The 27,428-nt window shown below is 43.8% G+C and overlaps 1 protein-coding gene across 4 annotated transcripts in view; it reads left to right on the top strand.

Moving 5' to 3' along the window:
- LOC134529836 (zinc finger protein castor homolog 1) overlaps positions 1-27,428 on the top strand; it is a 141,021-nt gene that overhangs the window by 43,988 nt on the left and 69,605 nt on the right. For all 4 annotated transcript variants that reach the window (XM_063364329.1, XM_063364332.1, XM_063364330.1 and 1 more), the window contains exons 2-3: positions 1,643-1,977; positions 14,501-14,606. In XM_063364329.1, the coding sequence (XP_063220399.1) occupies positions 1,643-1,977; positions 14,501-14,606 (441 nt within the window). The remainder of the gene's footprint in view (positions 1-1,642; positions 1,978-14,500; positions 14,607-27,428) is intronic.

The following is a 27,428-nucleotide window of genomic DNA, read 5'->3' as shown; positions in this document are numbered from 1 at the left end:
TAAATCAAACCAGGCAGCTGCTGGTGTGGTTTCTGGATGCAGGTCTGGATAGGTTTCTTGATGTAATTCTTGTGGTTTTTGTTGTATGTCGCTGCCTCTACTGACGGGGTTCAGGTTGCACAGGGTGTTACAACACACCACACTCCAGTTTCATGTCCCTGTCCCACCCTGCTCTACGCTTGAAAAACTGCTCGCAGTAACCTACTGTTGAAACACGCTCACGGCATGTTTGTAAAAGTCAACACTAACTAGCCACACAACTTCCATCCTCGCGACGTCTTGACTGCATCCTGTACGGAATTACTTGTGCAGTAAGTAGTTACAGAAATAAATAAGCAATTTCAACACTGTTGCAGAACAACATACATCTTCGAAGAACAGTTGACCTCCGGGCTTTAACATGGACATGGGTGCGTTATTACTAATTATAATTTTTTTTTACTTTAATTCGTAAGCACATACTTTATCTCTATTTGCACGCAAACAGTATAATTTATTTAGTAATAAGCTGCAAATGCCAATTAAAATGACGATGCGAAGTTAAAAATAAGATATCCATTTAAACCTTAACTATAATTATTTAATTTTTTGTTACCATTGACTTGCAAGGGTATACACTTTTAAAGACACCCCAGAAACCTAATAAACTTACTATAGTTTTGTAAAACTATACTTTCCACAGTGATCTAAACTACCAATGTTACCTATTGTATAAGTAAAACACTAAGCTCAGAATACTATAATATACATTTATTAATATTGTAGAGACATAGAACACCATGAGCATTTTTGAAATAGAATAATGACCGCTAAAAAATTTAAAATAAAATGCCCTGGACAAAAATTACAAACTTTTAAGTATAGTAATATTCGATTTCAGATCTGTTAATATTGCCAATAACTAGAGACCTGCAAAATTCGCGGAATCATTCGGTGATAAGCTAGAATTCAAACATATATACCTCTTAGATAATTTTGCTATTGGCTTACTGTTCATCTGGACGAATCTCAACCAGTTGTAAACCCTCAACCAAAGGAGGATCGAATCACAGACCAACCAGCTGAGACGACTTACAAGTCGGCAGCCAATGAACTTGCGTTATTTTCCCGAGTGTACAGGGGTATGTGCAGTCTATCCTGAAGGCCATCGAAACCGCGAATTTTGCAGGTCTCTACCAATAAGAAATAGATTTTTAAAAAGGAGTATTTGGGGTGGTTATTGCGAGGTAGTTCCTCATGCCCCCAAGTATGTGTGTGTGTGGGGGGGGTCAGATGGTCATTACATGTTAATGTGAAGTGTTTGTGTGTGGTGTTCCAGGAAAGATCCTGGAAAGCCTGTCGACGAGGCACCTGGAGGGGGGCGTGTGTGTGATCACATGCTATGGTCACACGTGTTGAGGTGAAGTGTTTGTGTGCGGTGTTCCAGGAAAGATCCTGGAAAGCCTGTCGACGAGGCACCTGGAGGGGGGCGTGTGTGTGATCACATGCTATGGTCACACGTGTTGAGGTGAAGTGTTTGTGTGCGGTGTTCCAGGAAAGATCCTGGAAAGCCTGTCGACGAGGCACCTGGAGGGGGGCGTGTGTGTGATCACATGCTATGGTCACACGTGTTGAGGTGAAGTGTTTGTGTGCGGTGTTCCAGGAAAGATCCTGGAAAGCCTGTCGACGAGGCACCTGGCAGGCGCGCACCTCCAGGGCGGCTCCCACCCCCCGAGCCCCCCCTCGCAGCCGCCGACCCCCCCTCGAACGCCCCACTCCCCCGCCGGCAAGTCCTCCGGTAGTCCCGGCGCCGGCCAGCAGATGGCAGCGCAGGGCGGCGCCGGCGTCTCCTACCAGATGTCGTACCACGCGCACGGCCACGTCCAACATGGCGACTCCCAGGCAGCTGCTATCTACGAGAGCATACGCCACAAGATGGCCGACAGCATGGTCAAATTGGCCGGCTTGCCGCCGAACTCTCTTTTGGGAAACCCACGGGTAAGCGACAGTTTCAGATTTTTATTTTTAATACTGTTTTTTATCGTATGAATTTTCAAATATATATATATATATATATATATATATATATGGAATTAAATATTTGTTGTAAGACGTTAGAAAAAAATAAATATTTAACTTTTATAAATTTATTTTCTTTAAAATATATGATTGTATTTTAAAAGTAGGTAGGCCTACTTATAAAGTTTCCATACTTTACCAATCTTTTTTTTTTCAAAACGGAGAATGCAGAACAATAACTCTTCATGTATTCTCATATTGCATAAATAACAATATGACTTTTCAGTAGCGCATACGAGGAAGGGGAAATGGCTCTGCGTCTACAACATTTTTTTTTTTTTTTAAGTGAAGCGTCTCTCGATGCAACTACCGCGGCGGATCGCGGGAAAGTATTGGTTTCAGGTCATTTTGTAAGCTACATTCGTACGTAAAGTTATGAGTTGTTATGGTATCCTTAATTGGAAGCTGGTATTCGGCAACTACGTTCAGCCTAACATTTGAGATAAAACCTTAATATCGTAACACTAATTTTGCTCTAACTTAAAGGGGACATATCTGGTCCCCCAAGTTTAACGTTCCAGTACACTTTCTGAATGGAATTAATAAAATAAACACATTTCAAGTTTCTCTTAGAAAATTTTCTTTTCAATTACTTATACGAGCTAAGGGCTCTTAAACAGTGGAAACATGTTATTAGTATGATTTCGTCTCCTATGAACACTCTCTACCGTCTTCCACAAAGAGTTACTGCCAATAAAAGTGTTTTCCAGGGCCAGTTACGCCGTCGTGGGCTTACGAAGACGTTTACCGGAATGAACGCGTGAAACAGGGAGATTAGATAAGTAAAGAACTTACAACACAGCAACCCCGAGAAGTCTAGCATGTTTCCCAACTGTATGATTCTGGTAACGTGACATTTGGTAGTCTTGAGCCTCTTCAGGAGTAGGGAATGCTGAGGAATGGATCGGCTATCCGACGTGATAAGGAGCCATTCAGCACGAGAAGGTGATCTCGGTTTTTTTTTTTGGGAAACTGGAATCCGAGTGGATTCAACCCTTTCAGAAACTGAGTTCTGCTGAACGCAATGTGCCTTGTCTTGGTTAAGTATTTCACACCACTCAATCGGCTTTACAATATTTGTCTGCAAGGAGCGCTTTTTATCCAGACGTTGAACTGAAAGTTCACCATTGACTTTAAGGGATGCGTAACCAGTTAAAAAAAATTATTTTAATATTTTTTTAAATAACATGAGTAGTCCAGCAGCCCATTTTTGTTCAAATAAAACGTTTGATGGTCTTGCAAGTGCGTGGTGCTTCAGATAATCACTCACTAGTGTTTTGTAATGGCATTTCATTACTTGTTTCTTTTTTTCTTCTTAATCACCCATATATTCTTAGTTCGTAAGTTTAGTCAAAATGCAAGCTCAACAGTGTCTTAAGTGAAAATAATTATGGCACTACCTTTTGAACACATAGGTACATTTAAGACGCATTATGCCCGGTTAGAAAATGCTGATAATATAACCAGTTTTTCTAAATATTTCAGATGTACATAAGTATGTGTAGATAAGTTATTTAGATTTCCCTAAAGCTTAAAGTACATTAAAGCTCTCACATGCTGCAATTTATTTTTGCTTATCCTATTACCACTACCAAAGACAAATATTTTTATTTAATTCATTATATCAGTCATATAATTTTCTGGGTTTACATTTTATTCCCCAGTAACATTTGTGTAGTTACGTTGGTTTGAATGACTTAAAAGAGCAATATCGTAATCTTCATAGAAAACATTTCTCAGTGACTTGGGTTTTTCCTGTCGTAATAGTCACAAAATAAGTAAAAAAAAAAAAAAACATCAAATCCAAGTTGGTAGTCAATACGCCCAATATAATTTAAAAAAAACACAATAAAAAGGAATTATCTGTGTATTTCCAACACTTTCAGTATTCATCCACCAAAAAACAAATCGTATTTAACCTAAATGAAGCCGCGGCATTCTGCTTGCAGTTACCGGCGTTTTAGTTTGAGGTTTCTAAAAAGTACTCCACTCTGCATGCTTAAATTTTTTCAGGCAATGTAAAATTCACATTGGACGCGTCACAATTTTGTCTCCATTACAGTGTTTGAAATAACTATGGCCCTCACACTACGAAACAATAATTTTGTTTAAAGCATTTCACGAGGATGAATAATGCGTCGTGGTAGATTACCGTAGAGAAGAATGTCACGTGTCAAGATTGCGATAATCAGGAACACGTGAGACGATTTCAAAGGCGCAAACAAAAAAAATTCCAATGAAGTTGCAATAATCACTGACCTCCTTTCTGATATCTGAAGCTGTAGCAATCAGAAGCATTAACCATTTGCACCATTAAATTCAGTCCATAGTTTCTTGGAAACGGGATTTAAAAAAATGTTAAGTTTCTTTTCTCTTTTAAAATGAACTATTTTTTAAGATATCACTAGAGCCACTAGAAACCATTTTTTCAAACAAAAATAATTGAAGTGTTGGTGGAAAACGAGCGAAGGCAGTAATGAAACCTGCTGGCCGACTTTAATTCTCTCCGTAATGACTAGTTTGCATGTTAGTCCGCGCCAGGATGAAATACACGGCCACAGAAATGGACCCAACTGCTGGAAATGAGCACAAATTACACACTTTTTTGATGTTTTCTTTTTTCTTCCGTCGCTTTCGACTCCACAACGTATACTGAGGACTTTGAAGGTTTTTTGCTAAAGACTTGTTTATGGAAATAGGTATACTTGCGTGTGTATACCATCTCGCTTCCAGTTAATCTTCAGATTACGAAATATTCAACGTGTACAAAATTATAAGCATATAGGTAACGTGGCCTGTTTGGTGCATCTAAAATAACGTTATACTGTCATCGGTTTACCTATTGGAATAACAATTTTTACCGGCTTACTTATGATACACATACGTACCAGTGTACAGTAAGAATCTGTAGCAAAAAATTTCCCTTTAAGATGGAAAAGTTGAAAAACGTTTGAAGAAATATACAATAAAAGTTATTTATCAACTTGTTTGGTAAACACGAACCATTACTCTATTCTTAAGTAGAACGTTTTTGGTGAACTGTGGCATCAGAAGCCCCCAGCAGGGTTGTGTCCAGGCAATGACCTTGAACTTATCTTCGACTCTGATACCGCGGGGGAAATAAATGCACGGAAATTGACTCATGTGCACAACAGCAAAAATAATATAGTTTCTCTGAAAAAAAAAAAGCACACCTAAAATAATCTACATAAAAAAGGGCGCGTTTGTTTATGTACGCTCGTTAGAAGTTACACTTACATGGCGTAATAAAAAACTAACTTTAATTTTGCATGGAAATTATTAATATAAATAAAATAAAAAAGGACTGGAGTGATATAAATACGCTTGGGAAAGTATACATTCAATCAAAATAAATTTTTTAAATAAATACTAGGTATTAAATATTAATTTAAACACGTGTATATATAAACGATTTCATTTAGTAAAATAATCGATATGAATTTTAATTAGCAATGAAAATTATTATTAAATAAACTGAATGTTTATTATAGTTTATTAATTTTAATTATTTAATATATAATAATGCAATAATTTACTATGCAAATAAATTGTACATACGGGAACATAAACCCACTTATATAAATACTCTGGAAAAGGTTATTAAACAAATTTTCTATCACTAATATTCACAATATATAATGTTTTTAATTATATGAACCAGTATTCAATATCAGTCACTAAAGTATATGCTATAAAAGCACATAAATATTTTTATTTACATGTAGCCTTTTTCGTCCTGTCAGTTTTTGTTGCATGCTGCGCGCGCATCGTGAAAATTAATTTTCATCAATTTTTTATGACGCGCCTAAATAATTATAACCAAAACTCACTTATAGAAATATACTTGGAAATACACTTGGAAAACTTTTTAGGAACAATTCCTATTACTATTATTTACAATAAATAAATGCTGTTAGTGATATTTACCAGTATTAAATATGAATCACTAAAATATAAGATTTAAAAGCACATATATAACTTTTTGTATGTAGCCTTTTTTTCATTCTGTGAAAATTTCGTTACATGGTGCGCGCGCATCTTAAACATTCACTACACCATTTATTCATATCGCGTCTAAAGAAGTATCACTTAAAAACCGCATTACTATTCTACAACTCTTACCTGTTAAAACATCAAAACAGACCCAAAATTAAGGTATTATTGGGATATCTAGTAATATAAATAATATATTTAGTCATCCTACCTATAACCTATAACATAAGTCTTTAACTCTTGCGGCAAAGCAAAGCCATGTAATTATTTTTAATTGTAGCTACTATTTCAATTGTCTGTCGGCTTACAATACCTATGTTGATTTTTAAACATACATAATACATTTTTCACGCTTATATATATTATGGCCTCCATAGAGAGCTTGTGGTATGAAATTGTTTTTTGAAAACTTAGTTTATGGGTTTGAGTATTTTTAAATATCTTTACATAATTTGTGAGACTTAATTAATATTTTTGTGGAAATGCAACCAAAGAGCCAAATTTCACTGTAAATGTAATATTTGTACAGAGTTTAATTTTAATTTGTGGCCAAGGGACCAAACGTCTAATTAAAGTTAAAATGTGACTGTTGTGTTCACGCCACTGCCTGTTTCTTTTACCGGAACCAGCCAAAGGTATCGGTATTCCTCACATGCATCATATGTAGAATTACTCTTTTATAGCTCTCCAGTAGCCAAAATTGTATTTTAGTTTTGTGAAAACCAACGGGAACACGTGTATATAAGTACCATAAATTTTATCTCTTCAAAAAAAAAGCTAAAATAATAGTGGGACAAAACCAACAAGAACCTCAATAACTGGCATTTTCAAACACTTTGACGACCCATTCTGTACTTCACCTCTAGTTTCACGCTGATGCAACATTATGAATTATTATAGAACAATGATAAATGAGAGATGTTTTGACTGATATCACAAAAATCATCTTATAATAAATTTATATATATGTGACGTTTAAACGTTGTTTATAGTCTTCTGTTGTACGACGTATGTAGTCCTGTACTTTGCAAACGAGTTATTGCTTTCCGCATGAATTGATTGAAACCGTGGATAGAAATGATTTATTCACTAAAACAAAAGTAAATTTACAAATAAATACACCAAACCACTGTTGCAACTAAGACATATCGGAGACCGTAATCCGGGATTCCATACTGGCAGGAGACATTCTAACCAACTGTGCAGTAGTATAATAAATATCATCACAACCAGTGGATCTCAGATTTTTGTAAGATGACATGCAGAGTGTGTGAACAAAGACGCATACTCGCAGCGGTAATACTGCCATAGCTTCTCTTCGTGATCATCACACTTGAAAGGTTGCAAAAGCAAATTTAAAAAAAATAGTAGCCGGTCTAATGTGAAGCCTGCTTGCCAGCTATGACGTCAATGTAGCAAAAAACTCTGCGGCTTCCTGCTTGAGAATATCAAGGTTTTACAAGTCGAACTGCCCAAGTGTATTTATATAAGTGAGGTTATGTTGCCGCATGTACAAATTGTTTGCATTATAAATTATTAAATTTCAATTAAATAAATAATTAAAATAAATATTGAACATATTTTGTATTTTATTTTTATTATTAATAAAAAATTATGTCCATTATTTTAGTAAATTATCATTATCATGTTAATATTGAATAATGCTTAATTATTTACATTTTTAAAACTTTATTTAATTCAAATTTTATAAAACGTTACTATCACTCTAGTCATTTTATTATTTTATTTCTATTGATTATTTGCATGCAAACTAAAGTTAGTTTATTTTACTACGCCGGAGTAAGTATAACTTCTAAAACGCCAACACATTTTTGACGTGACAATGTCTAATAAATCTATGAACGCCGGCTGCACGCACGAAAAAGTGTCCCGTTACGCACATTGTCCCGTTATGTTGTGTCCCGTTACGCTCATTGTACGCTTGCGCCGCATCTATCTCTCTTCCAATCGATTGGAACAACCATCGATTTGACTTTTTCGAGGCACATTAAACTTGAAACACTCCCATTCGTTTCCTACGTTTCCTATCATCGTCTTATCCTTAACAGAATAACACAGATTGGAAGAAGTTAAATAGCAAACATGTATAAAAGTTATTGTTAAAATAATATCTTCGTTAAAGTAATAAACAATTTGAATTAATGAGAGCAAATAAAAGTAAATTTATCAATTAAATTGTAGATTTCATTTCACTTCTTCTTTGTATCCATACAAAATAGTGATAATTCAATAAAAATTACTCAATTTTATTCATAAAAGTATGCAATCATTTCATCAATGTTTTGCTATGACGTTGTCACGTTAAACTATCGTCCGTAAACCGACTTTACAGACAACCAATTTTTTTTATATATATAGCTCTCCGTATGTGAGGAAACATGTTTGCAGTATTGTTGCCCTGACTAGGACAGACACGTGTCTGCGCAGTGGCAGAACACACGCGGTTACCCTAGATGTCAGTAGGACACTGGACACCTCTACTATCTCTCTACTCACCTCGCTGCCAGGACACGTGAATACTTAGTTTAAAAAATTGGTTGTCTGTAAAGTCGGTTTACGGACGATAGTTTAACGTGACAGCGTCATAACAAAACATTGATGAAATGATTGCATACTTTATGAATAAAATTGAATTATTTTTATTTTAATAATAAAAGAATAAATACTTGAAATTATACTAGTAATCAGATTTTTTAAATGCAAGAATAATTAACCTTTTTTGCCGAAATTTTTGTTGTAATAAGCAATGAAAACCACATTAACTTTTAACTTCACTTTATAAACAGTCGAGTGGAAGAGAGATATATGCGGCGCAAGCGTACAATGAGCGTAACGGGACACATCGTAACGGAACAATGTGCGTAACGGGACACAGCGTAACGGAACAATGTGCGTAACGGGACACTTTTTCGTGCGTGCAGCCGGCGTTCATAGATTTATTAGACGTTGTCACGTCAAAAAGAAATGGAAATTATTGTTGTTTGTAGAGGCGAACAGAAACCTGCGAAATTGGCGTCCTTATTTGATTACGGTCTACATTGCAAACGTCCGTGAACAGAACTACCCTTGTCGTTTGAGCAAAAGTTTCATTCGACAAGCGAACCAAAATATGAAAAACCAGGAGAGAAACTGTATCACGACATCGAAATTTGTATTCTATCCTGTCACCACAAAACAACATTAACATTGCAGGCCTCTACAAATTACCTTAGTGTTGCAACACAAATGTTTCAATCATAAACATTCTTAATTATTAGTAGAGGGTATTATTGCACAAAAATGAAAAATGTGACCGCTCAATAGACTGCCAGCAGTTTCAACTTTGTTATTGGCAGCCATCCACAAGAGAAAGTAGCTCTCAATTATATGCCAACTTCAGTATTGTGCCTGAAAACACACACAGATGGTAACGCAGTGTCCTAGTTCACAGCTAGTAGCGACAGGTACATGTCTGTGGCGGTGAGCGAGGTGCTGCTGTGTCCTAGCACCCAGGTACATGTCTGTGGCGGCGAGCGAGGTGCTGCTGTGTCCTAGCACCCAGGTACATGTCTGTGGCGGCGAGCGAGGTGCTGCTGTGTCCTAGCACCCAGGTACATGTCTGTGGCGGCGAGCGAGGTGCTGCTGTGTCCTAGCACCCAGGTACATGTCTGTGGCGGCGAGCGAGGTGCTGCTGTGTCCTAGCACCCAGGTACATGTCTGTGGCGGCGAGCGAGGTGCTGCTGTGTCCTAGCACCCAGGTACATGTCTGTGGCGGTGAGCGAGGTGCTGCTGTGTCCTAGCGCCCAGGTACATGTCTGTGGCGGTGAGCGAGGTGCTGCTGTGTCCTAGCGCCCAGGTACATGTCTGTGGCGGTGAGCGAGGTGCTGCGGTGTCCTAGCACCCAGGTACATGTCTGTGGCGGCGAGCGAGGTGCTGCAGCATGCAGACGTGAGTCAGGAGGTGCTGCGGTGTCCTAGCGCCCAGGTACATGTCTGTGGCGGTGAGCGAGGTGCTGCTGTGTCCTAGCACCCAGGTACATGTCTGTGGCGGCGAGCGAGGTGCTGCTGTGTCCTAGCACCCAGGTACATGTCTGTGGCGGCGAGCGAGGTGCTGCTGTGTCCTAGCACCCAGGTACATGTCTGTGGCGGCGAGCGAGGTGCTGCAGCATGCAGACGTGAGTCAGGAGGTGCTGCGGTGTCCTAGCGCCCAGGTACATGTCTGTGGCGGTGAGCGAGGTGCTGCTGTGTCCTAGCACCCAGGTACATGTCTGTGGCGGCGAGCGAGGTGCTGCTGTGTCCTAGCACCCAGGTACATGTCTGTGGCGGCGAGCGAGGTGCTGCAGCCTGTGGACGTGTGTCAGGAGGTGCTGCGGTGTCCTAGCACCCAGGTACATGTCTGTGGCGGTGAGCGAGGTGCTGCTGTGTCCTAGCGCCCAGGTACATGTCTGTGGCGGCGAGCGAGGTGCTGCTGTGTCCTAGCACCCAGGTACATGTCTGTGGCGGCGAGCGAGGTGCTGCTGTGTCCTAGCACCCAGGTACATGTCTGTGGCGGCGAGCGAGGTGCTGCTGTGTCCTAGCACCCAGGTACATGTCTGTGGCGGCGAGCGAGGTGCTGCTGTGTCCTAGCACCCAGGTACATGTCTGTGGCGGCAAGCGAGGTGCTGCAGCCTGTGGACGTGTGTCAGGAGGTGCTGCGGTGTCCTAGCACCCAGGTACATGTCTGTGGCGGTGAGCGAGGTGCTGCTGTGTCCTAGCACCCAGGTACATGTCTGTGGCGGCGAGCGAGGTGCTGCAGCATGCAGACGTGAGTCAGGAGGTGCTGCGGTGTCCTAGCGCCCAGGTACATGTCTGTGGCGGTGAGCGAGGTGCTGCTGTGTCCTAGCACCCAGGTACATGTCTGTGGCGGCGAGCGAGGTGCTGCTGTGTCCTAGCACCCAGGTACATGTCTGTGGCGGCGAGCGAGGTGCTGCTGTGTCCTAGCACCCAGGTACATGTCTGTGGCGGCAAGCGAGGTGCTGCAGCCTGTGGACGTGTGTCAGGAGGTGCTGCGGTGTCCTAGCACCCAGGTACATGTCTGTGGCGGTGAGCGAGGTGCTGCTGTGTCCTAGCGCCCAGGTACATGTCTGTGGCGGCGAGCGAGGTGCTGCTGTGTCCTAGCACCCAGGTACATGTCTGTGGCGGCGAGCGAGGTGCTGCTGTGTCCTAGCACCCAGGTACATGTCTGTGGCGGCAAGCGAGGTGCTGCAGCCTGTGGACGTGTGTCAGGAGGTGCTGCGGTGTCCTAGCACCCAGGTACATGTCTGTGGCGGCGAGCGAGGTGCTGCTGTGTCCTAGCACCCAGGTACATGTCTGTGGCGGCGAGCGAGGTGCTGCTGTGTCCTAGCACCCAGGTACATGTCTGTGGCGGTGAGCGAGGTGCTGCTGTGTCCTAGCGCCCAGGTACATGTCTGTGGCGGTGAGCGAGGTGCTGCTGTGTCCTAGCGCCCAGGTACATGTCTGTGGCGGTGAGCGAGGTGCTGCGGTGTCCTAGCGCCCAGGTACATGTCTGTGGCGGCGAGCGAGGTGCTGCTGTGTCCTAGCACCCAGGTACATGTCTGTGGCGGCGAGCGAGGTGCTGCTGTGTCCTAGCACCCAGGTACATGTCTGTGGCGGCGAGCGAGGTGCTGCTGTGTCCTAGCACCCAGGTACATGTCTGTGGCGGTGAGCGAGGTGCTGCTGTGTCCTAGCGCCCAGGTACATGTCTGTGGCGGTGAGCGAGGTGCTGCTGTGTCCTAGCGCCCAGGTACATGTCTGTGGCGGTGAGCGAGGTGCTGCGGTGTCCTAGCACCCAGGTACATGTCTGTGGCGGCGAGCGAGGTGCTGCTGTGTCCTAGCACCCAGGTACATGTCTGTGGCGGCAAGCGAGGTGCTGCTGTGTCCTAGCACCCAGGTACATGTCTGTGGCGGCGAGCGAGGTGCTGCTGTGTCCTAGCACCCAGGTACATGTCTGTGGCGGCGAGCGAGGTGCTGCTGTGTCCTAGCACCCAGGTACATGTCTGTGGCGGCGAGCGAGGTGCTGCTGTGTCCTAGCACCCAGGTACATGTCTGTGGCGGTGAGCGAGGTGCTGCTGTGTCCTAGCGCCCAGGTACATGTCTGTGGCGGCGAGCGAGGTGCTGCTGTGTCCTAGCACCCAGGTACATGTCTGTGGCGGTGAGCGAGGTGCTGCTGTGTCCTAGCGCCCAGGTACATGTCTGTGGCGGTGAGCGAGGTGCTGCTGTGTCCTAGCACCCAGGTACATGTCTGTGGCGGCGAGCGAGGTGCTGCAGCATGCAGACGTGAGTCAGGAGGTGCTGCGGTGTCCTAGCGCCCAGGTACATGTCTGTGGCGGTGAGCGAGGTGCTGCTGTGTCCTAGCACCCAGGTACATGTCTGTGGCGGCGAGCGAGGTGCTGCTGTGTCCTAGCACCCAGGTACATGTCTGTGGCGGCGAGCGAGGTGCTGCAGCCTGTGGACGTGTGTCAGGAGGTGCTGCGGTGTCCTAGCACCCAGGTACATGTCTGTGGCGGTGAGCGAGGTGCTGCTGTGTCCTAGCACCCAGGTACATGTCTGTGGCGGCGAGCGAGGTGCTGCTGTGTCCTAGCACCCAGGTACATGTCTGTGGCGGCAAGCGAGGTGCTGCAGCCTGTGGACGTGTGTCAGGAGGTGCTGCGGTGTCCTAGCACCCAGGTACATGTCTGTGGCGGTGAGCGAGGTGCTGCTGTGTCCTAGCGCCCAGGTACATGTCTGTGGCGGCGAGCGAGGTGCTGCTGTGTCCTAGCACCCAGGTACATGTCTGTGGCGGCGAGCGAGGTGCTGCAGCCTGTGGACGTGTGTCAGGAGGTGCTGCGGTGTCCTAGCACCCAGGTACATGTCTGTGGCGGCGAGCGAGGTGCTGCAGCATGCAGACGTGAGTCAGGAGGTGCTGCGGTGTCCTAGCACCCAGGTACATGTCTGTGGCGGCGAGCGAGGTGCTGCAGCATGCAGACGTGAGTCAGGAGGTGCTGCGGTGTCCTAGCGCCCAGGTACATGTCTGTGGCGGTGAGTGAGGTGCTGCAGTCTGTGGACGTGAGTCAGGAGGTGCTGCGGTGTCCTAGCACCCAGGTACATGTCTGTGGCGGTGAGCGAGGTGCTGCGGTGTCCTAGCACCCAGGAACATGTCTGTGGCGACGAGCGAGGTGCTGCAGCCTGTGGACGAGTGTCAAGAGGTGCTGCGGTGTCCTAGCACCCAGGTACATGTCTGTGGCGGTGAGCGAGGTGCTGCAGCATGCAGACGTGAGTCAGGAGGTGCTGCGGTGTCCTAGCGCCCAGGTACATGTCTGTGGCGGTGAGCGAGGTGCTGCGGTGTCCTAGCACCCAGGTACATGTCTGTGGCGGTGAGCGAGGTGCTGCAGCATGCAGACGTGAGTCAGGAGGTGCTGCGGTGTCCTAGCGCCCAGGTACATGTCTGTGGCGGTGAGCGAGGTGCTGCGGTGTCCTAGCGCCTAGGTACATGTCTGTGGCGGTGAGCGAGGTGCTGCTGTGTCCTAGCGCCCAGGTACATGTCTGTGGCGGTGAGCGAGGTGCTGCGGTGTCCTAGCACCCAGGAACATGTCTGTGGCGACGAGCGAGGTGCTGCAGCATGCAGACGTGAGTCAGGAGGTGCTGCGGTGTCCTAGCACCCAGGTACATGTCTGTGGCGGTGAGCGAGGTGCTGCTGTGTCCTAGCGCCCAGGTACATGTCTGTGGCGGTGAGCGAGGTGCTGCGGTGTCCTAGCGCCCAGGTACATGTCTGTGGCGGTGAGCGAGGTGCTGCGGTGTCCTAGCGCCCAGGTACATGTCTGTGGCGGTGAGCGAGGTGCTGCGGTGTCCTAGCGCCCAGGTACATGTCTGTGGCGGTGAGCGAGGTGCTGCGGTGTCCTAGCGCCCAGGTACATGTCTGTGGCGGCGAGCGAGGTGCTGCGGTGTCCTAGCGCCCAGGTACATGTCTGTGGCGGCGAGCGAGGTGCTGCGGTGTCCTAGCGCCCAGGTACATGTCTGTGGCGGCGAGCGAGGTGCTGCGGTGTCCTAGCGCCCAGGTACATGTCTGTGGCGGTGAGCGAGGTGCTGCGGTGTCCTAGCACCCAGGTACATGTCTGTGGCGGTGAGCGAGGTGCTGCAGCATGCAGACGTGAGTCAGGAGGTGCTGCGGTGTCCTAGCGCCCAGGTACGTGTCTGTGGCGGCGAGCGAGGTGCTGCGGTGTCCTAGCGCCCAGGTACATGTCTGTGGCGGCGAGCGAGGTGCTGCGGTGTCCTAGCACCCAGGTACATGTCTGTGGCGGTGAGCGAGGTACTGCAGCATGCAGACGTGAGTCAGGAGGTGCTGCGGTGTCCTAGCGCCCAGGTACATGTCTGTGGCGGCGAGCGAGGTGCTGCAGCCTGTGGACGTGTTGCAGGCGATGCTGCCACAGAGCATGGCCACGATGCTGACCCTGGCTGCGCTGCAGGAACAGACTAAGGGCTTGCCTCAGTCTGCGCCGGGACCCGCCGACAAGCCCCCTGGTGAGTCGCCGTCACACTCTCCGCGCTCATTGGCTCCTTGCATGACCAATGCCAGAGGTCGGCACGGCTTCCACTGAGATCAGCGAAAATTATGTTAACAGATTCCCCTGTGTTTTAGAGAGCCACTTCATCTATTTGCTCAGTATCTGCATGGAATATTAAGACGACAAAAGAAGAGATTAAATTAAATTATGTTATTCTTTAATTTCTCATAAATTCTTAAAAATAAATGATGCTTAGGAAAGAAAACACGTATATATATATAAATATTATACATTAGTAAAGCTCTACTGATAAAACAAGAAAACTTAAATTATTTTAATTTATTAATTAAAATATTAAAAAGCCTCTGGTTTATAAAAAAAATAGATTACTTTGTTGGAACGGTGACCTTGCATCCCTTTCGAAAGCTTTGCTATGTCTGGCAAGTAACTACTTATTTTTAAGTTGAGGCATGATTGTAAGCTGTCGGTTAAGGTACTTCCAAACATTATTTTTTTTAAATTTATTAATTTCAGATAATTTTTGTTCACATGAATAGTTAGAGCCAAAGATTGTTAGAATAGCAAATGCTAGTTTTTGTTTCATATGTATCAAAAATGATTTGTTCTATTTGAGGCATTTGTTTTACAGCGCATTGAGTTGTAGAGTCGTAAAATCCTTTGCGAAGAGCCTGGCGTTTTCCACGGGGGTCCAATGCATAAACATCGCATTTCGTGTTCTGTAGAAAATTCTGTCGCCAGATGTGTGCCGCTTGTCTGCTGGCTGCAGAAAGTCAGGAAACTGTTCTACATCGTCGCATAGTCGCTCACTGGAAGTTAATTTGCATGGGGTTGTACAGATGGGTGACGCAAACAAATCCGCTAGTGTGATCTCATCCTCAAAACATTTCTTCGTAAGGTCAGCAAACAGCGAGGAATCAATGATCCGTCATGGCAGCGGAATCATAGCCATACTACTGTCTGAAACCTTGAAGTGGGGGCAAACGGGGGCAAAGAAAGTGCTGTGTAATCAATTTTTAGGTAATAAAACTGCTTAAATAGCACCATTTTCCACCTTGAAATACAAATTTTCCCGGGGGAGGACCCCCGGCCCCCCGCTTCAATAGGGGGGATCGACGATTCTTTATAAAAAGGTATATTGCCCCCCCCCCCTTTGGAAATTTAGTTGTTGCGTCCCTGCTACTGTCGTATCCCCGAGCGGAAAGGGATACTTCTGGGTGGGTTTGTTGGAGTGGAACTACCTTGCCCTTTATCACATATGTATTCCACAGATTACAGTTTGTTACAAAGTGAATACAAAATTACTCACCATCCCTAGAATGACTGAAACTTGCCAAAACCAGCTGGCCTTACAGACTTGAAAGTTTTGAACCATGTTGACGGTAGATCCATGCGCCTAGAGTGGACTCTAGTTCCTCTCCGTCCAAACCGATGTCTGTGATCAAAAAAAAATCCTTCCTTAAGGCCCCCGCCTACCCGGGCACACACACGGTGCGCAGAGCTTCAGGAAAAACAACGCGATTTCAAAACTACCCAAGATATCCGAGTGGGGTCTGCTTACGAAAAGCATTTAAGAGTTCGCTGAGGGCCGAAAAGTACTTTTGATTTTGGATTAAGTTTTTAAACTGTATTTTTAGAAGAGTTAAAATTTCTAAAACACATGTTTTCAGAGTAGTTTTTAGGCGTAAAACAAGGGACTTGCATTACACCTTTATCTTCATTTCTCCGCCATATAATGTTACTGTCACCGCTCATGTGCACTGGGAGAAGACTGCGCGCCAATACAGAGGAGACACCGCGCTAGAAGCACCAGCGAGCGTCGCGCTTATCATCCCGCCTCACTAACACACATACACCCCTGACGAGGCGTGTGTGTGCTGTCTGCTGTTTCGCGGGCCGATTGCTCCTCCTGGAAACCTCCGTTCACAGAGTGTGACACGGAACCTTCCCTGGCTGCACAAAAGCTTCCAGAACATTTTGTTTTCCTACTGCGTCGCTGCAGGTCCCAAAGTTGCTCCAGCAAAGTAAACTACATATCCATCTTATTTGATCTGTAATCACTCTTGTTGTCTGCCTGTACCCACAGACCGTTTATTTATCGGCAATAGCTGATCTGAATCACATGTCTCTTTTGATGTAAGCTTTTGGACATACGCCATTGCTAAGCTCATGTATGACTGTAGAAGAAAACTACAAAAAACACACATGACAAAAACACAAACTCCCATTGCACAAATCATTCAAAGACAATAATACCACATGTCTCTCATTTCTTGCGCTACAGGAATTTAATTCATTAATGTTACACCTGACTATGACACGTGGTTGGACCCACGCCTCGGTGTGAGGGGGGGGGGGGAGTTAATGTCCGGCTTGAATTGCAGTAGACATTTTAAACCACCGTTGTGAAAACATGGACAGTTTGTTTTTTATTTATTTTCGCATATCCTCAAGTCTACACACAATTGCCGCAGTTTCAAGGGTCCATTGGTACACATCGTGGAAAGCATTTGTCCCTCTTGATCGTCGTTCCTGGAGGGACATTCATTACCCTGGAGGCTACACGTGTGGCGCGCCCCAAAGCACTTCCTGTGTCTGTTCATAAGACCTCGCGGCCGTGACTCCACCGCGCTCTCACGAATTAACAGTCGCCTCTTCAACGACTGCCCCGCCGTAAGACTTATTTTTCAATCTGGGGCTCGTTGCTGCTGGGAATCTTTTCAACTGTTCACATTATGCAAATAAACCCAACTCTTTTGACATTTCTCTATCTCTCTCTCTCTTCCTTCCCCTTCTCTTTCATTCTCGCGTCAGTCCGAGCGCCTTCTTTCACTCCGTACTGTTTCCCCGCATGCAAACGCATCCCTTCCTCACCCGCACACTCGCCCAAGATGGCGGCACCCTTATGGTCCTCCCAGTCAATTTATATCAATCAAACGTTTCACGTTTATTGCCGGCCGTTGAAAAACAAAGAGCGGCACTGTCAGCGTGCAACATCGGAGTAGGGAGCGGCCTCCCAGACGGCCGCGAAGTCAGGACAGCCGATGTTGTCCGATGTTGTCCGATGTTGTCTGATGCTCTCTCGGCAGCTCCGCATCGGCTCCAGTGCCGTGGCAAGGGACAGTCGTAGCGAAGCACAACCGGGAGTTCCACCTACGAGGGATTTCCACAGTCAACTACCACTCGAGAAAAAAATAACAAGAGACGTTAGAACCCCAAACGTATCTTCCTTATTGCACATACTAAGAAATACGCTCTGTCTCTCTCTCTCTCTCAAAATGAGACTCTCGGTCTGCACTAACGTATGTCTTAATATCCAGTAACTGAGGTGACCAATCAAGCGATGGCTGAATATTTATTTAAGTATTTTTTTAATGTTTTAGTTTGAACACTTTTTGCACTCGTTGCGTTGCTGAGAGGGTTCCGAGTAAATAATGCAAGTAGCAGCTGACACTGTTATTGCAGTTTGACGTCGGCCGTCGAGAATTTAGTTGACGGTTCATATCGATGCTTCAATCAGTTAGTTTGTTGGTAAGCTACTTTACCTTCGTCTAGTTTATTTACTATTATACTTTAAATATAAATCTAATATTTAGTTCAAATTATTTCTAATATCATGTTTTAGTTACAAATTAATTTGTAGTACTTTTTTGTACCAAAAAGGCCTCAAGTTAAAAAGCTAATTAATACTTACTGTTTTTTTTTTTCATGCACTATGGTCTTGACATATCATTTTTAAATCTTGGGTGTATGAATTCACATAAAAAATGCAATATGGATGTAGAATTTTTACTTGTGTCAAGTTCAGTGATCAAGGTTATCCAAGATGACAATCAGGGTCAAAGGTCAAAGTTTATTGGGACCCTGGCTCCTGACCCACACTTAACGAAGAATACATTGCTGTAGTGCTTGCTCTGTGTAACTTAAACACAAGACTGGAAAACAGACTGCATTCTGGGAGTATTCCTTTGACTGCTTCTCGTTTGCTAATCGTAAAATTCGTTCACAACTCTGTGGCGTGTCTGGTACAACCAGATGACACCAGTGTCTGTCACACGACTAGCCACAAGCTTGACAGAAGGTAAATACAGTTACAGCTAAAATCCTTGCATTGATACAAAAAAATAGGCAAAAATGTGACCATCTTCGTCCCATTGTTGAGGAACGTGTGTCAGAAAGTTCTCGTTTGAAAATTTAGATGTGTAATGATCATTTAATTAGTTTTATTCTCCAGGAAGCTTTCTTATATCAGCCCATTGGACCAACCCCCTACCATCGTTCAGCCCATTGGACCAACCCCCTACCATCGTCCAGCCCATTGGACCAACCCCCTACCATCGTTCAGTACATTGGACCAACCCCCTACCATCGTTCAGCCCATTGTACCAACCCCCTACCATCGTCCAGCCCATTGGACCAACCCCCTACCATCGTCCAGCCCATTGGACCAACCCCTACCATCGTCCAGCCCATTGTACCAACCCCCTACCATCGTCCAGCCCATTGGACCAACCCCCTACCATTGTTCAGCCCATTGGACCAACCCACTACCATCGTTTATCCCATTGGACCAACCCCCTACCATCGTCCTGCCCATTGGATCAACCCCCTACCATCGTTCAGCCCATTGGACCAACCCCCTACCATCGTTCAGACCATTGGACCAACCCCCTACCATCGTCCAGCCCATTGGATCAACCCCCTACCATCGTCCAGCCCATTGTACCAACCCCTAACATCGTTCAGCCCATTGGACCAACCCCCACAATCGTCTAGCCCATTGGACGAACTCCCTACCATGGTTCAGACCATTGGACCAACCCCCTACCATCGTTCAGCACATTGGACCAACCCCCTACCATCGTTCAGCCCATTGTACCAACCCCCTACCATCGTCCAGCCCATTGGACCAACCCCCTACCATCGTTCAGACCATTGGACCAACCCCCTACCATCGTCCAGCTCATTGGACCAACCCCCTACCATCGTCCAGCCCATTGGACCAACCCCCTACCATCGTCCAGCCCATTGGACCAACCCCTAACATCGTTCAGCCCATTGGACCAACCCCCACAATCGTCTAGCCCATTGGACGAACTCCCTACCATGGTTCAGCCCATTGGACCAACCCTCACCATTCAAAAACGGTTTTGCTTCTAATACGTACCTCAAGCGGGATTTGAAATTTTTATTTATTTTGAAACTGTCTTGTTTTATTGTGAATGCAGGGTCACTATTTATGTTAAAGTTATTCACTGTTAGTATTGAGCACACGACTTCAGATTGCGAACGAGGCATGATATCGTAAGATAAAATAGGCTTCCAGTATGAAATTTCACGAGGATAATTATTTTGTTTTGAAAACTTGAAAAAAAGATCCAAAGAAAAGAAATTTAGTTTTAGAAAATAACATGTTTATTTTATGTTAATACCAATTATAATGATAAAATGATTTAACAAAAGTCTCTGATTCATACTACCGCTTGTGTTTGGTCGATTTGAAAAATACATAAGCTATATCCTGGTTATGGTGCCAAATGGAAAACAAAGAAGTAACGATTTTCATATGGCTAACGTGGGTACATGCTACAACTAGGAAACACAATCTAGCTGTTTTTGGTAATCTCGTGTGATGTAAAAAGGCTGTTATTTATGTTCTCTCGTGATGAAAAAAAAAAATCTCACTTATGTATGCATTTGCTTACAATACTTCAATGAGCAATTTCCTAGTGTTCCGACTTATTAAGTAAGACCTATATATCGCATAGGTTAACACATCTTCTTTGATAACTATAGATAGTCACCTGGTCTTTGCGCAACATGCAATATAGTTTTCTTCGCGTTTATTTCTGAAATGCTTATATAAGTCCCAAATATTCAAACAAAAATATTTTCTTTGTTGTATACAATGTATATATTTTGAAGAGATGCAGTTTTGAAGTTTTAATGTTCTTGTGTAGTTAAATAAAGATAGGCATTCGTAACAAATAAAAATCAATTTACCACATACAGAGTATTTCAACAAAATATTTTGCAGCGAAAGAAAACTGTTAGTTTTCTGACGTATTTTTTTCCACATGAAGGTTCACCAACCAATGAGAGATGGATTGTCTTCAACTATCAGACCATCCAAACCTGAAACAGGTACGGATATATGGAATGGGCAAGTCCAAGCGAAACAAACACGAAATTATAGTATTCGCACAAGTCAATACTAATTTATTTAATTTATCTTAATAATGATTAACTTATAACTTTGTTGAGACACACAAATTCATGGAGAGTCTACTTTAAAAACTTCATAAATGGGAAACATTTTAATGGATCAGTGTAAGTCGCTGTCATCTAGGACTTAAATGCACATTTTCGGTGGTGTGCACATAGTCGACTCTACCTCGGCGCAAAATTCAGCTGTGTGCATTTTCCGCAAGTTGTGGATTTTTAGGTCATCGTTTCCTGCGCGGACGGAACGCAAGAAAGTTGGTTTGGACCGGTTGTCGCATTACGGCTTCTCTTCGTGGCTTGCTTCCCTCTGTCCGCTCCAAGAAAAACTGTGGGGGAGAGAGATACAGATGGTTCTGCAAGACATTTCAGCGACGTACTGCTAGATGGCAGGCCTCACACGACTTCCCCTCACGCGAGCTGACTATAGTACATCATCAACAAGCAAGCCTTTATGAAGCAGATAAGCCCATTTTCTGCTTATTCTGAGGTGTGAATGTTTTTACCCTCCACCAATCCCCTTAAAGCTCTTTCGTTTGAAACATCGCCTTCTTACATCCATCTTTACTAGTTGCTGCCTAACGCGTGGTAGTGTGCTTGAGGTGCCAAGAACGACAATAGCTCGCAAAAAAAATGCATTTTAGTCCTTACGCACAAGCCACTTGAATTTCGTTTTGACCACTAACTTGTTTTTAGCGGAATTCGAAAATAAAAACTACCTTACCCGACTATACCTGCTATGTATCACCATTTTTGTATCTTAAAATCTCGCTAAAGCACACGTTTCAGATCTTTTTAGTGTTAAAAAAAAACTGATATATGACATTTCAGTAGGATCTGAAATGTGTTTTGTAATTAGATACCTAATGATAAATTATTCTTGCACCATGGTTATCCCCTACGCGACTAATATCGATTTCCCCAGAGTGAAAATTAAATAATACAAAAATGTTATTACCTATATAAAATTATTCAATCCCAAGGAGTAGGTACTTACATGAATGTGAAGCCTAACCTACGGAACTTCTAAAAAACTCTTCATAGATTGACACTTTGTGGTTTTTATTGCATTTTGTTTTCACGAAAAATTTAAATTATGATGTCAACATTTTCAGTGTAACTTTAATTTTTTAAAATATTATCCAAATACTGTTTCTCAATAATATTTAACTCTCAATGAACGCCAAGAGCTACCTGATTGCAGTCCGATTCGTGGACGAGATATCACATTAACGCTAGATTGATTCGGTAAAGATCGATCTAATTTTAAGTAATTCCATGGTAGTTTGTTAACACCATTCCCCCCCCCCCCCCCCTCCTCCGTCGCTTAAGCAATGTCACAGACCTAATGTGTTCGCTAGGAGATGACATACTTAGATCACTGTGCAACGCAAAACATTGCCCGCGTCCTTAACAGATCAACTGCCTGTCATCGTTATTTAAGGTCTGTCCGTAAATTGACAATTTTCCACTTGAAATGAAGGAATAAGATTTTTTTCTAGCTGCGTGTGTCAAACGTCCCTTGCCACCGAAGCACGTTTCTGTGCCTCTTACTCTAAATTTAAAATAATGATTCTTCCCCTCCTTGTCTCTCTATCGACCGGGCTTTTCAGCACCAATTGTAACCAATAAAACTCAGTTAAAAGTACTCACGTCTTTTTTTTTTATTTCTCGCCCGGTCTCTTTTAGGACGGAGACGGTTTTATTATTTTTGATTATTTGTTGGAATTATTCACTGGCAGGACGTGCGTCCGTAGGTTTTCGGAGGAGCTGGGAGCGGGCGTACGAGCGACGACCGTGGGAAAACAATTCTGTCGTCGCTGCGAGGCTGCGGGCAATCAAGGCCTCAAGTGCTTGCGGTCAGCCTAATCATCCGGCAGTGCATGGCCACCGGCTGGCCACCGGCTGGCCACCGGCTGGCCACCGGCTGGCCACCGACTGGCCACCGGCTGGCCACCGGCAGGCCACCGGCTGGCCACCGGCTGGCCACCGACTGGCCACCGACTGGCCACCGGCTGGCCACCGGCTGGCCACCGACTGGCCACCGGCTGGCCACCGACTGGCCACCGGCTGGCCACCGGCTGGCCACCGGCTGGCCACCGACTGGCCACCGACTGGCCACCTCGTGGTCGCAAGCACGCAAGCAGGCGAACGTCTTACTCCGCAAACAAACAAAATTGGGGTGTGGCTGTGTCACGGACACGGCCGTGTGCTATACAAAATATAACATAACGCCATTTTATTATCTTTGAAAGATTTGTGCAATGGGAGTGCATGACTTGACGTAAGCTTTTGGACATACCTACGCCATTGCTAAGCACATGTATGACGTTTGTTTCGTCTTTTCGTTTTTTTGTGTTTTTGTCTCGTTTCAACTGTTGTGCTGAATTTTTTTGGGGTTCAATTCATCATTTGTGGAGGTTTTTTCGTTCGCTTAGTCCATTTTTCTTTGTTTTTCTTTGTTTGTTGACCATATTCCTGTTATGGAATATTATGTGGTGTATATATCCTGTTGACAACAGCAATTTTTGCTTAATTTGTGTTTTTTTGTCTTTTGGTTTTTTGTAGTTTTCTTCTACAGACATACATGTGCTTAGCAATGGCGTGTGTCCAATAGCTTACATCAAGTCACGCTATTTTATGTATGTTATAATCATGTTTGAACACTAAGAAGTCGCGTATAGGCCGACATTATATATTTTTGATTATTTTTTGTATATTTTTAACACCATATATATTCACTATTTTACACTAATGTTTTATAAATGCAATCGATAGATTTTGACGAGAGCTGACGATTGAAACTCAAACGAACATCGCAGCTTCTCCGAGTCAAAAGTTATACTAAATGGAAATCTCGAAACGCAGCAAAATAACCTCAAAATGGCGGCGCTCCCCCCTCCACCGCACGCCATGCGTCACATTCCTAACTTACCGTAACGAATTCTTTGATCCTTCAGCTATCCAGTGGTGTAATTAAATTTTGGTTAAATAAATAAGTGTTGCTATGTTACAACGTTAAATGTATCGACAAGAAATTTTCCTTTATTGCAGTTTTTTAAAATTAATTTAAAGCATGAAAGCATGCGTTATAAAAAAAACTTTAGTTAGAAAATAATATAATTTCTTAACAGGTTTACTATTCTTGAAATAGCGACCTAAACCAATACAGGCTCATGCAGTTGGCGTGCAGTCAGAATATTACTAACTTGAACGATATGCGCTGTTTCAATGTTAGCACTGTTAGGGTGTTGGTAATTTCCGCCCAAGTTACGCGTCAGAACCATGTATCTCCTTGCTGACTTGCTCGCATACGTAACCAGGCTTCAGCCAGTGTCCTCCGTAACTGACTGTATTATCTTTGAAAGATTTGTGCAATGGGAGTGCATGACTTGATGTAAGCTTTTGGACATACGCCATTGCTAAGCACATGTATGTCTGTAGAAGAAAACTACAAAAAACCAAAAAGACAAAAATAGCAATTTTTTGCTTAATTTGTGTTTTTTTTTTTTTGTAGTTTTCTTCTTCAGAAATACATGTGCTTAACAATGGCGTATGTCCAAAAGCTTACATCAAGTAACTGGCTGTGTTCTGCTGCCGTGTGCCATCTGGGGCAGCTGTCCATCCGCATTACCCATGCGCCACTGTCCGTCACCATTCCGGCAGTGTACGTCACTCCGGGCTGTCATCTGGGGCGTCGCCTGTATCCACGACGGCTGTCCATGTCCTCCGAGGAGGTCTCTACCTCCTGCTGGTCTCGTGGTCCACACTGCAAGTCAGCGCCCGGTCTATCATCCTTGGCGAATAATTCACCGACGTTTCGGTCGACATTGCAGTCGCCATCATCAGGGAGCAGTTAGCTACTGATGTTACCTACCAGGTAACTGATCCCTGATGATGGCGACTGCAATGTCGACCGAAACGTCGGTGAATTATTCGTCAAGGACACGGCTACAATCCAGAAGCCAAGCTACTTCAACAATTTATACAGCCTTATATAACCAAAGCACATAAATGGGGAAAAGCTAAAATACACACACACCTTGGCCTGCGGTGTGACGTCACACGAACCCACGACCCTCGACACACGAGAGTGACAACCACCGAGACACGTGGACCGGCTGATGTCACGTGACAGCCGCCTGTTGGACACGTGGTCCGGAGTAGCTTACTTCGATGTTTCCATGTTCCCCGATCCTTCATTTATGTTGGTGTTTGTCTCCGCACCTAACAACTTCGCTGCAGGAGGGTCGGAAAACCGAACAAGGCCATTTAAAATAGTTAACGTATAGCGTATAAGAAGTTTAAATCCCATAATGCAGCCTACAGTATAACATTTCATTGCTATTTAATTGAAATAATAATGCATGAAAATTTCCTCAGAAGTTTGAATAAGGGAAAAGCTGGTCTGAATGCTAACAGAATCCACGATTCCATCTTGGCACGGGACGAAAATCTATTATATACTAGGGATTGGAACTTAAAGACTCGTGGGTCAAAATTACCTCATACACGTCTAAGGCCATCCAAGTTACTTACACAAAAAAAAGGGGGTTGTCTGTAAAGTCGGTTTACCGACGATAATTTTACGTGATAACGTCATAAGAACAAATTGATGAAAAATTGCATACTTTTTAATTTTCAAATATTATTTACAGTTTTTGCATATTTTATTTAAATAATTTGTTTAAATAAAATCACGAACAATTAGGTTAAAAGCCCGCCTTAACTTGTTTGATATTATAGAAGTTTTTCTCGCACGGTGGTTGGCCGGTTCTTGCACGCTCGGCTCAGGCGGAACGTGACAATGAGTCATGCTTTTTCGTGCGTGCGTCGAGTTATAAGACGTTATCACGTAAAAAACATTTTGGAGACTCTTTATTTTTATTACTTTCTTTCCGATTTAATGTTTCATTCCTACTTACCTGCGAGACAAACGTACCTAGCTACGTCCTGAACGCCTACTAAGATATAAACGACTGACATGTCTGATCTCAAATTTGGTGGCTGTGTGACTGTTGAATCTCCGCACAGGAGAGATCACGCGGTGGTTCAGATGCGGGAGAATGCCCTTTGTTGCCTCGGCATGTTCGTGCTGATCTCCGGAGATGCGGGATGTGCGGAGAAGCTACGGAGCACAAAGACTCGGGCTCTGCGCACGGACAGCCTTCCCGCATGGTCCACCGAACAATTCGTAGGAAAGTCCCCAATTTACAGGCATTGTAGCCAAATGAACAGACTCCGGGGGATGCAAATGAGAATAAGAATGTAAGAAGAAGAAATATTACTTGTGGACGCTTTGATAAGAGCTGCGGAAGAGCCAATGAAATGCGTTGTAGCGTTGTATTGTACAGAAACTGGGACTTGACGACAAAGTAAGGGAAGGCAACTGGAAGAATTTAAAACGAAGTGAAGTGAAGATTAAAATTATAGAGTTTGGATGCAACTACAGGAAAGAGTGGATGAAGAAAGACTATTAGGTTACTGGAAATATTCAAGAAATATTGTATGGGTTAAATGGAATTGCGGCAAAGAATAATATGCCTTAATATGAACGCGCTGGAAGAAATTATGTTGAAAAAATGTCGGCGGCTGTGTGAGGTACCAACTTATAGACAACGTTAAAATTAATTAATCTCTAGTTGATAAGTAGTGGATGGCGACAGCAGAATAGAGAAGAAGAGAGAAGATAGAACTGAGGAGTATAAAGTTTGCGGTAGAAGAACTGGTCAGACAAAGACCACAAATGAATTAATAATAACAGTTGCAGTTTATCAACAATTTTCCCCCATGCATTGCCCGTCGGACAGTTGGTTGTTACGCCATGAAGGTAAGAAATGTCGCTGAACTATCGCCATTTCCCCACCGTAGTCTGTTCATAGTATAAAGAAATTTTGATTGGCAATCATTGACTACAAAGTTTCCAGTTGTACATTTGTATACGGAATCAAACGGTTGCCGATTCAGACATGGCCTGTCTCTCGATCATTGTTGCAAACGTGTTTGCAAGTTGTTTTGTATTACACTGCAGATGTTTAAGCTCCTGTAGAGGGCTGTGATTGGCTAGACAAAGCTCGGTGTGCGTTCATTTCCTTCCTCGATGCAGTTCATAGAGGTTTAAAATGCTTGTGGTTTTGAATGCATTGCACCCTGAACCATATTCGTATTTATAAGCCCTACCTTTTAAATAAACAGGCTATCGCTGATGCCTCCTTCCTGAAACTGGAAATGGTCAGTATAAATGATTTGCTATGTTATTTTATGGAAATTAAAAATGTTCAATTGAGCAGTTAGGTATGCTTGGATATTTTAGAGCCGACGAGACCTTGAAGGTCATATTGATTATCGAACTACTTTGGTACAAACTCACAAAAAAAATTTTTTCAAAGCAGTCACGAGGACTGCCGACAGAAGTGAAAACATTTTCGCAATTTTTACGAAAGATATTATCACACAACAAATTTGTTTTATTACGTTAGTAAAATAACTCCTAAATTGCAATAAAATACGCATTACATAGTAATTATAGGTATTTAAAAAAATAAATAATGATGTTATTTATGTTTAGGTTATATTGCTACAAAGACTCCGTTTTCTT

Source organism: Bacillus rossius, chromosome 2 (assembly GCF_032445375.1).
Source record: "Bacillus rossius redtenbacheri isolate Brsri chromosome 2, Brsri_v3, whole genome shotgun sequence".
Classification (NCBI taxonomy): Eukaryota; Metazoa; Arthropoda; class Insecta; order Phasmatodea; family Bacillidae; genus Bacillus; species Bacillus rossius.
This window is presented reverse-complemented; position numbering and strand designations above follow the sequence as displayed.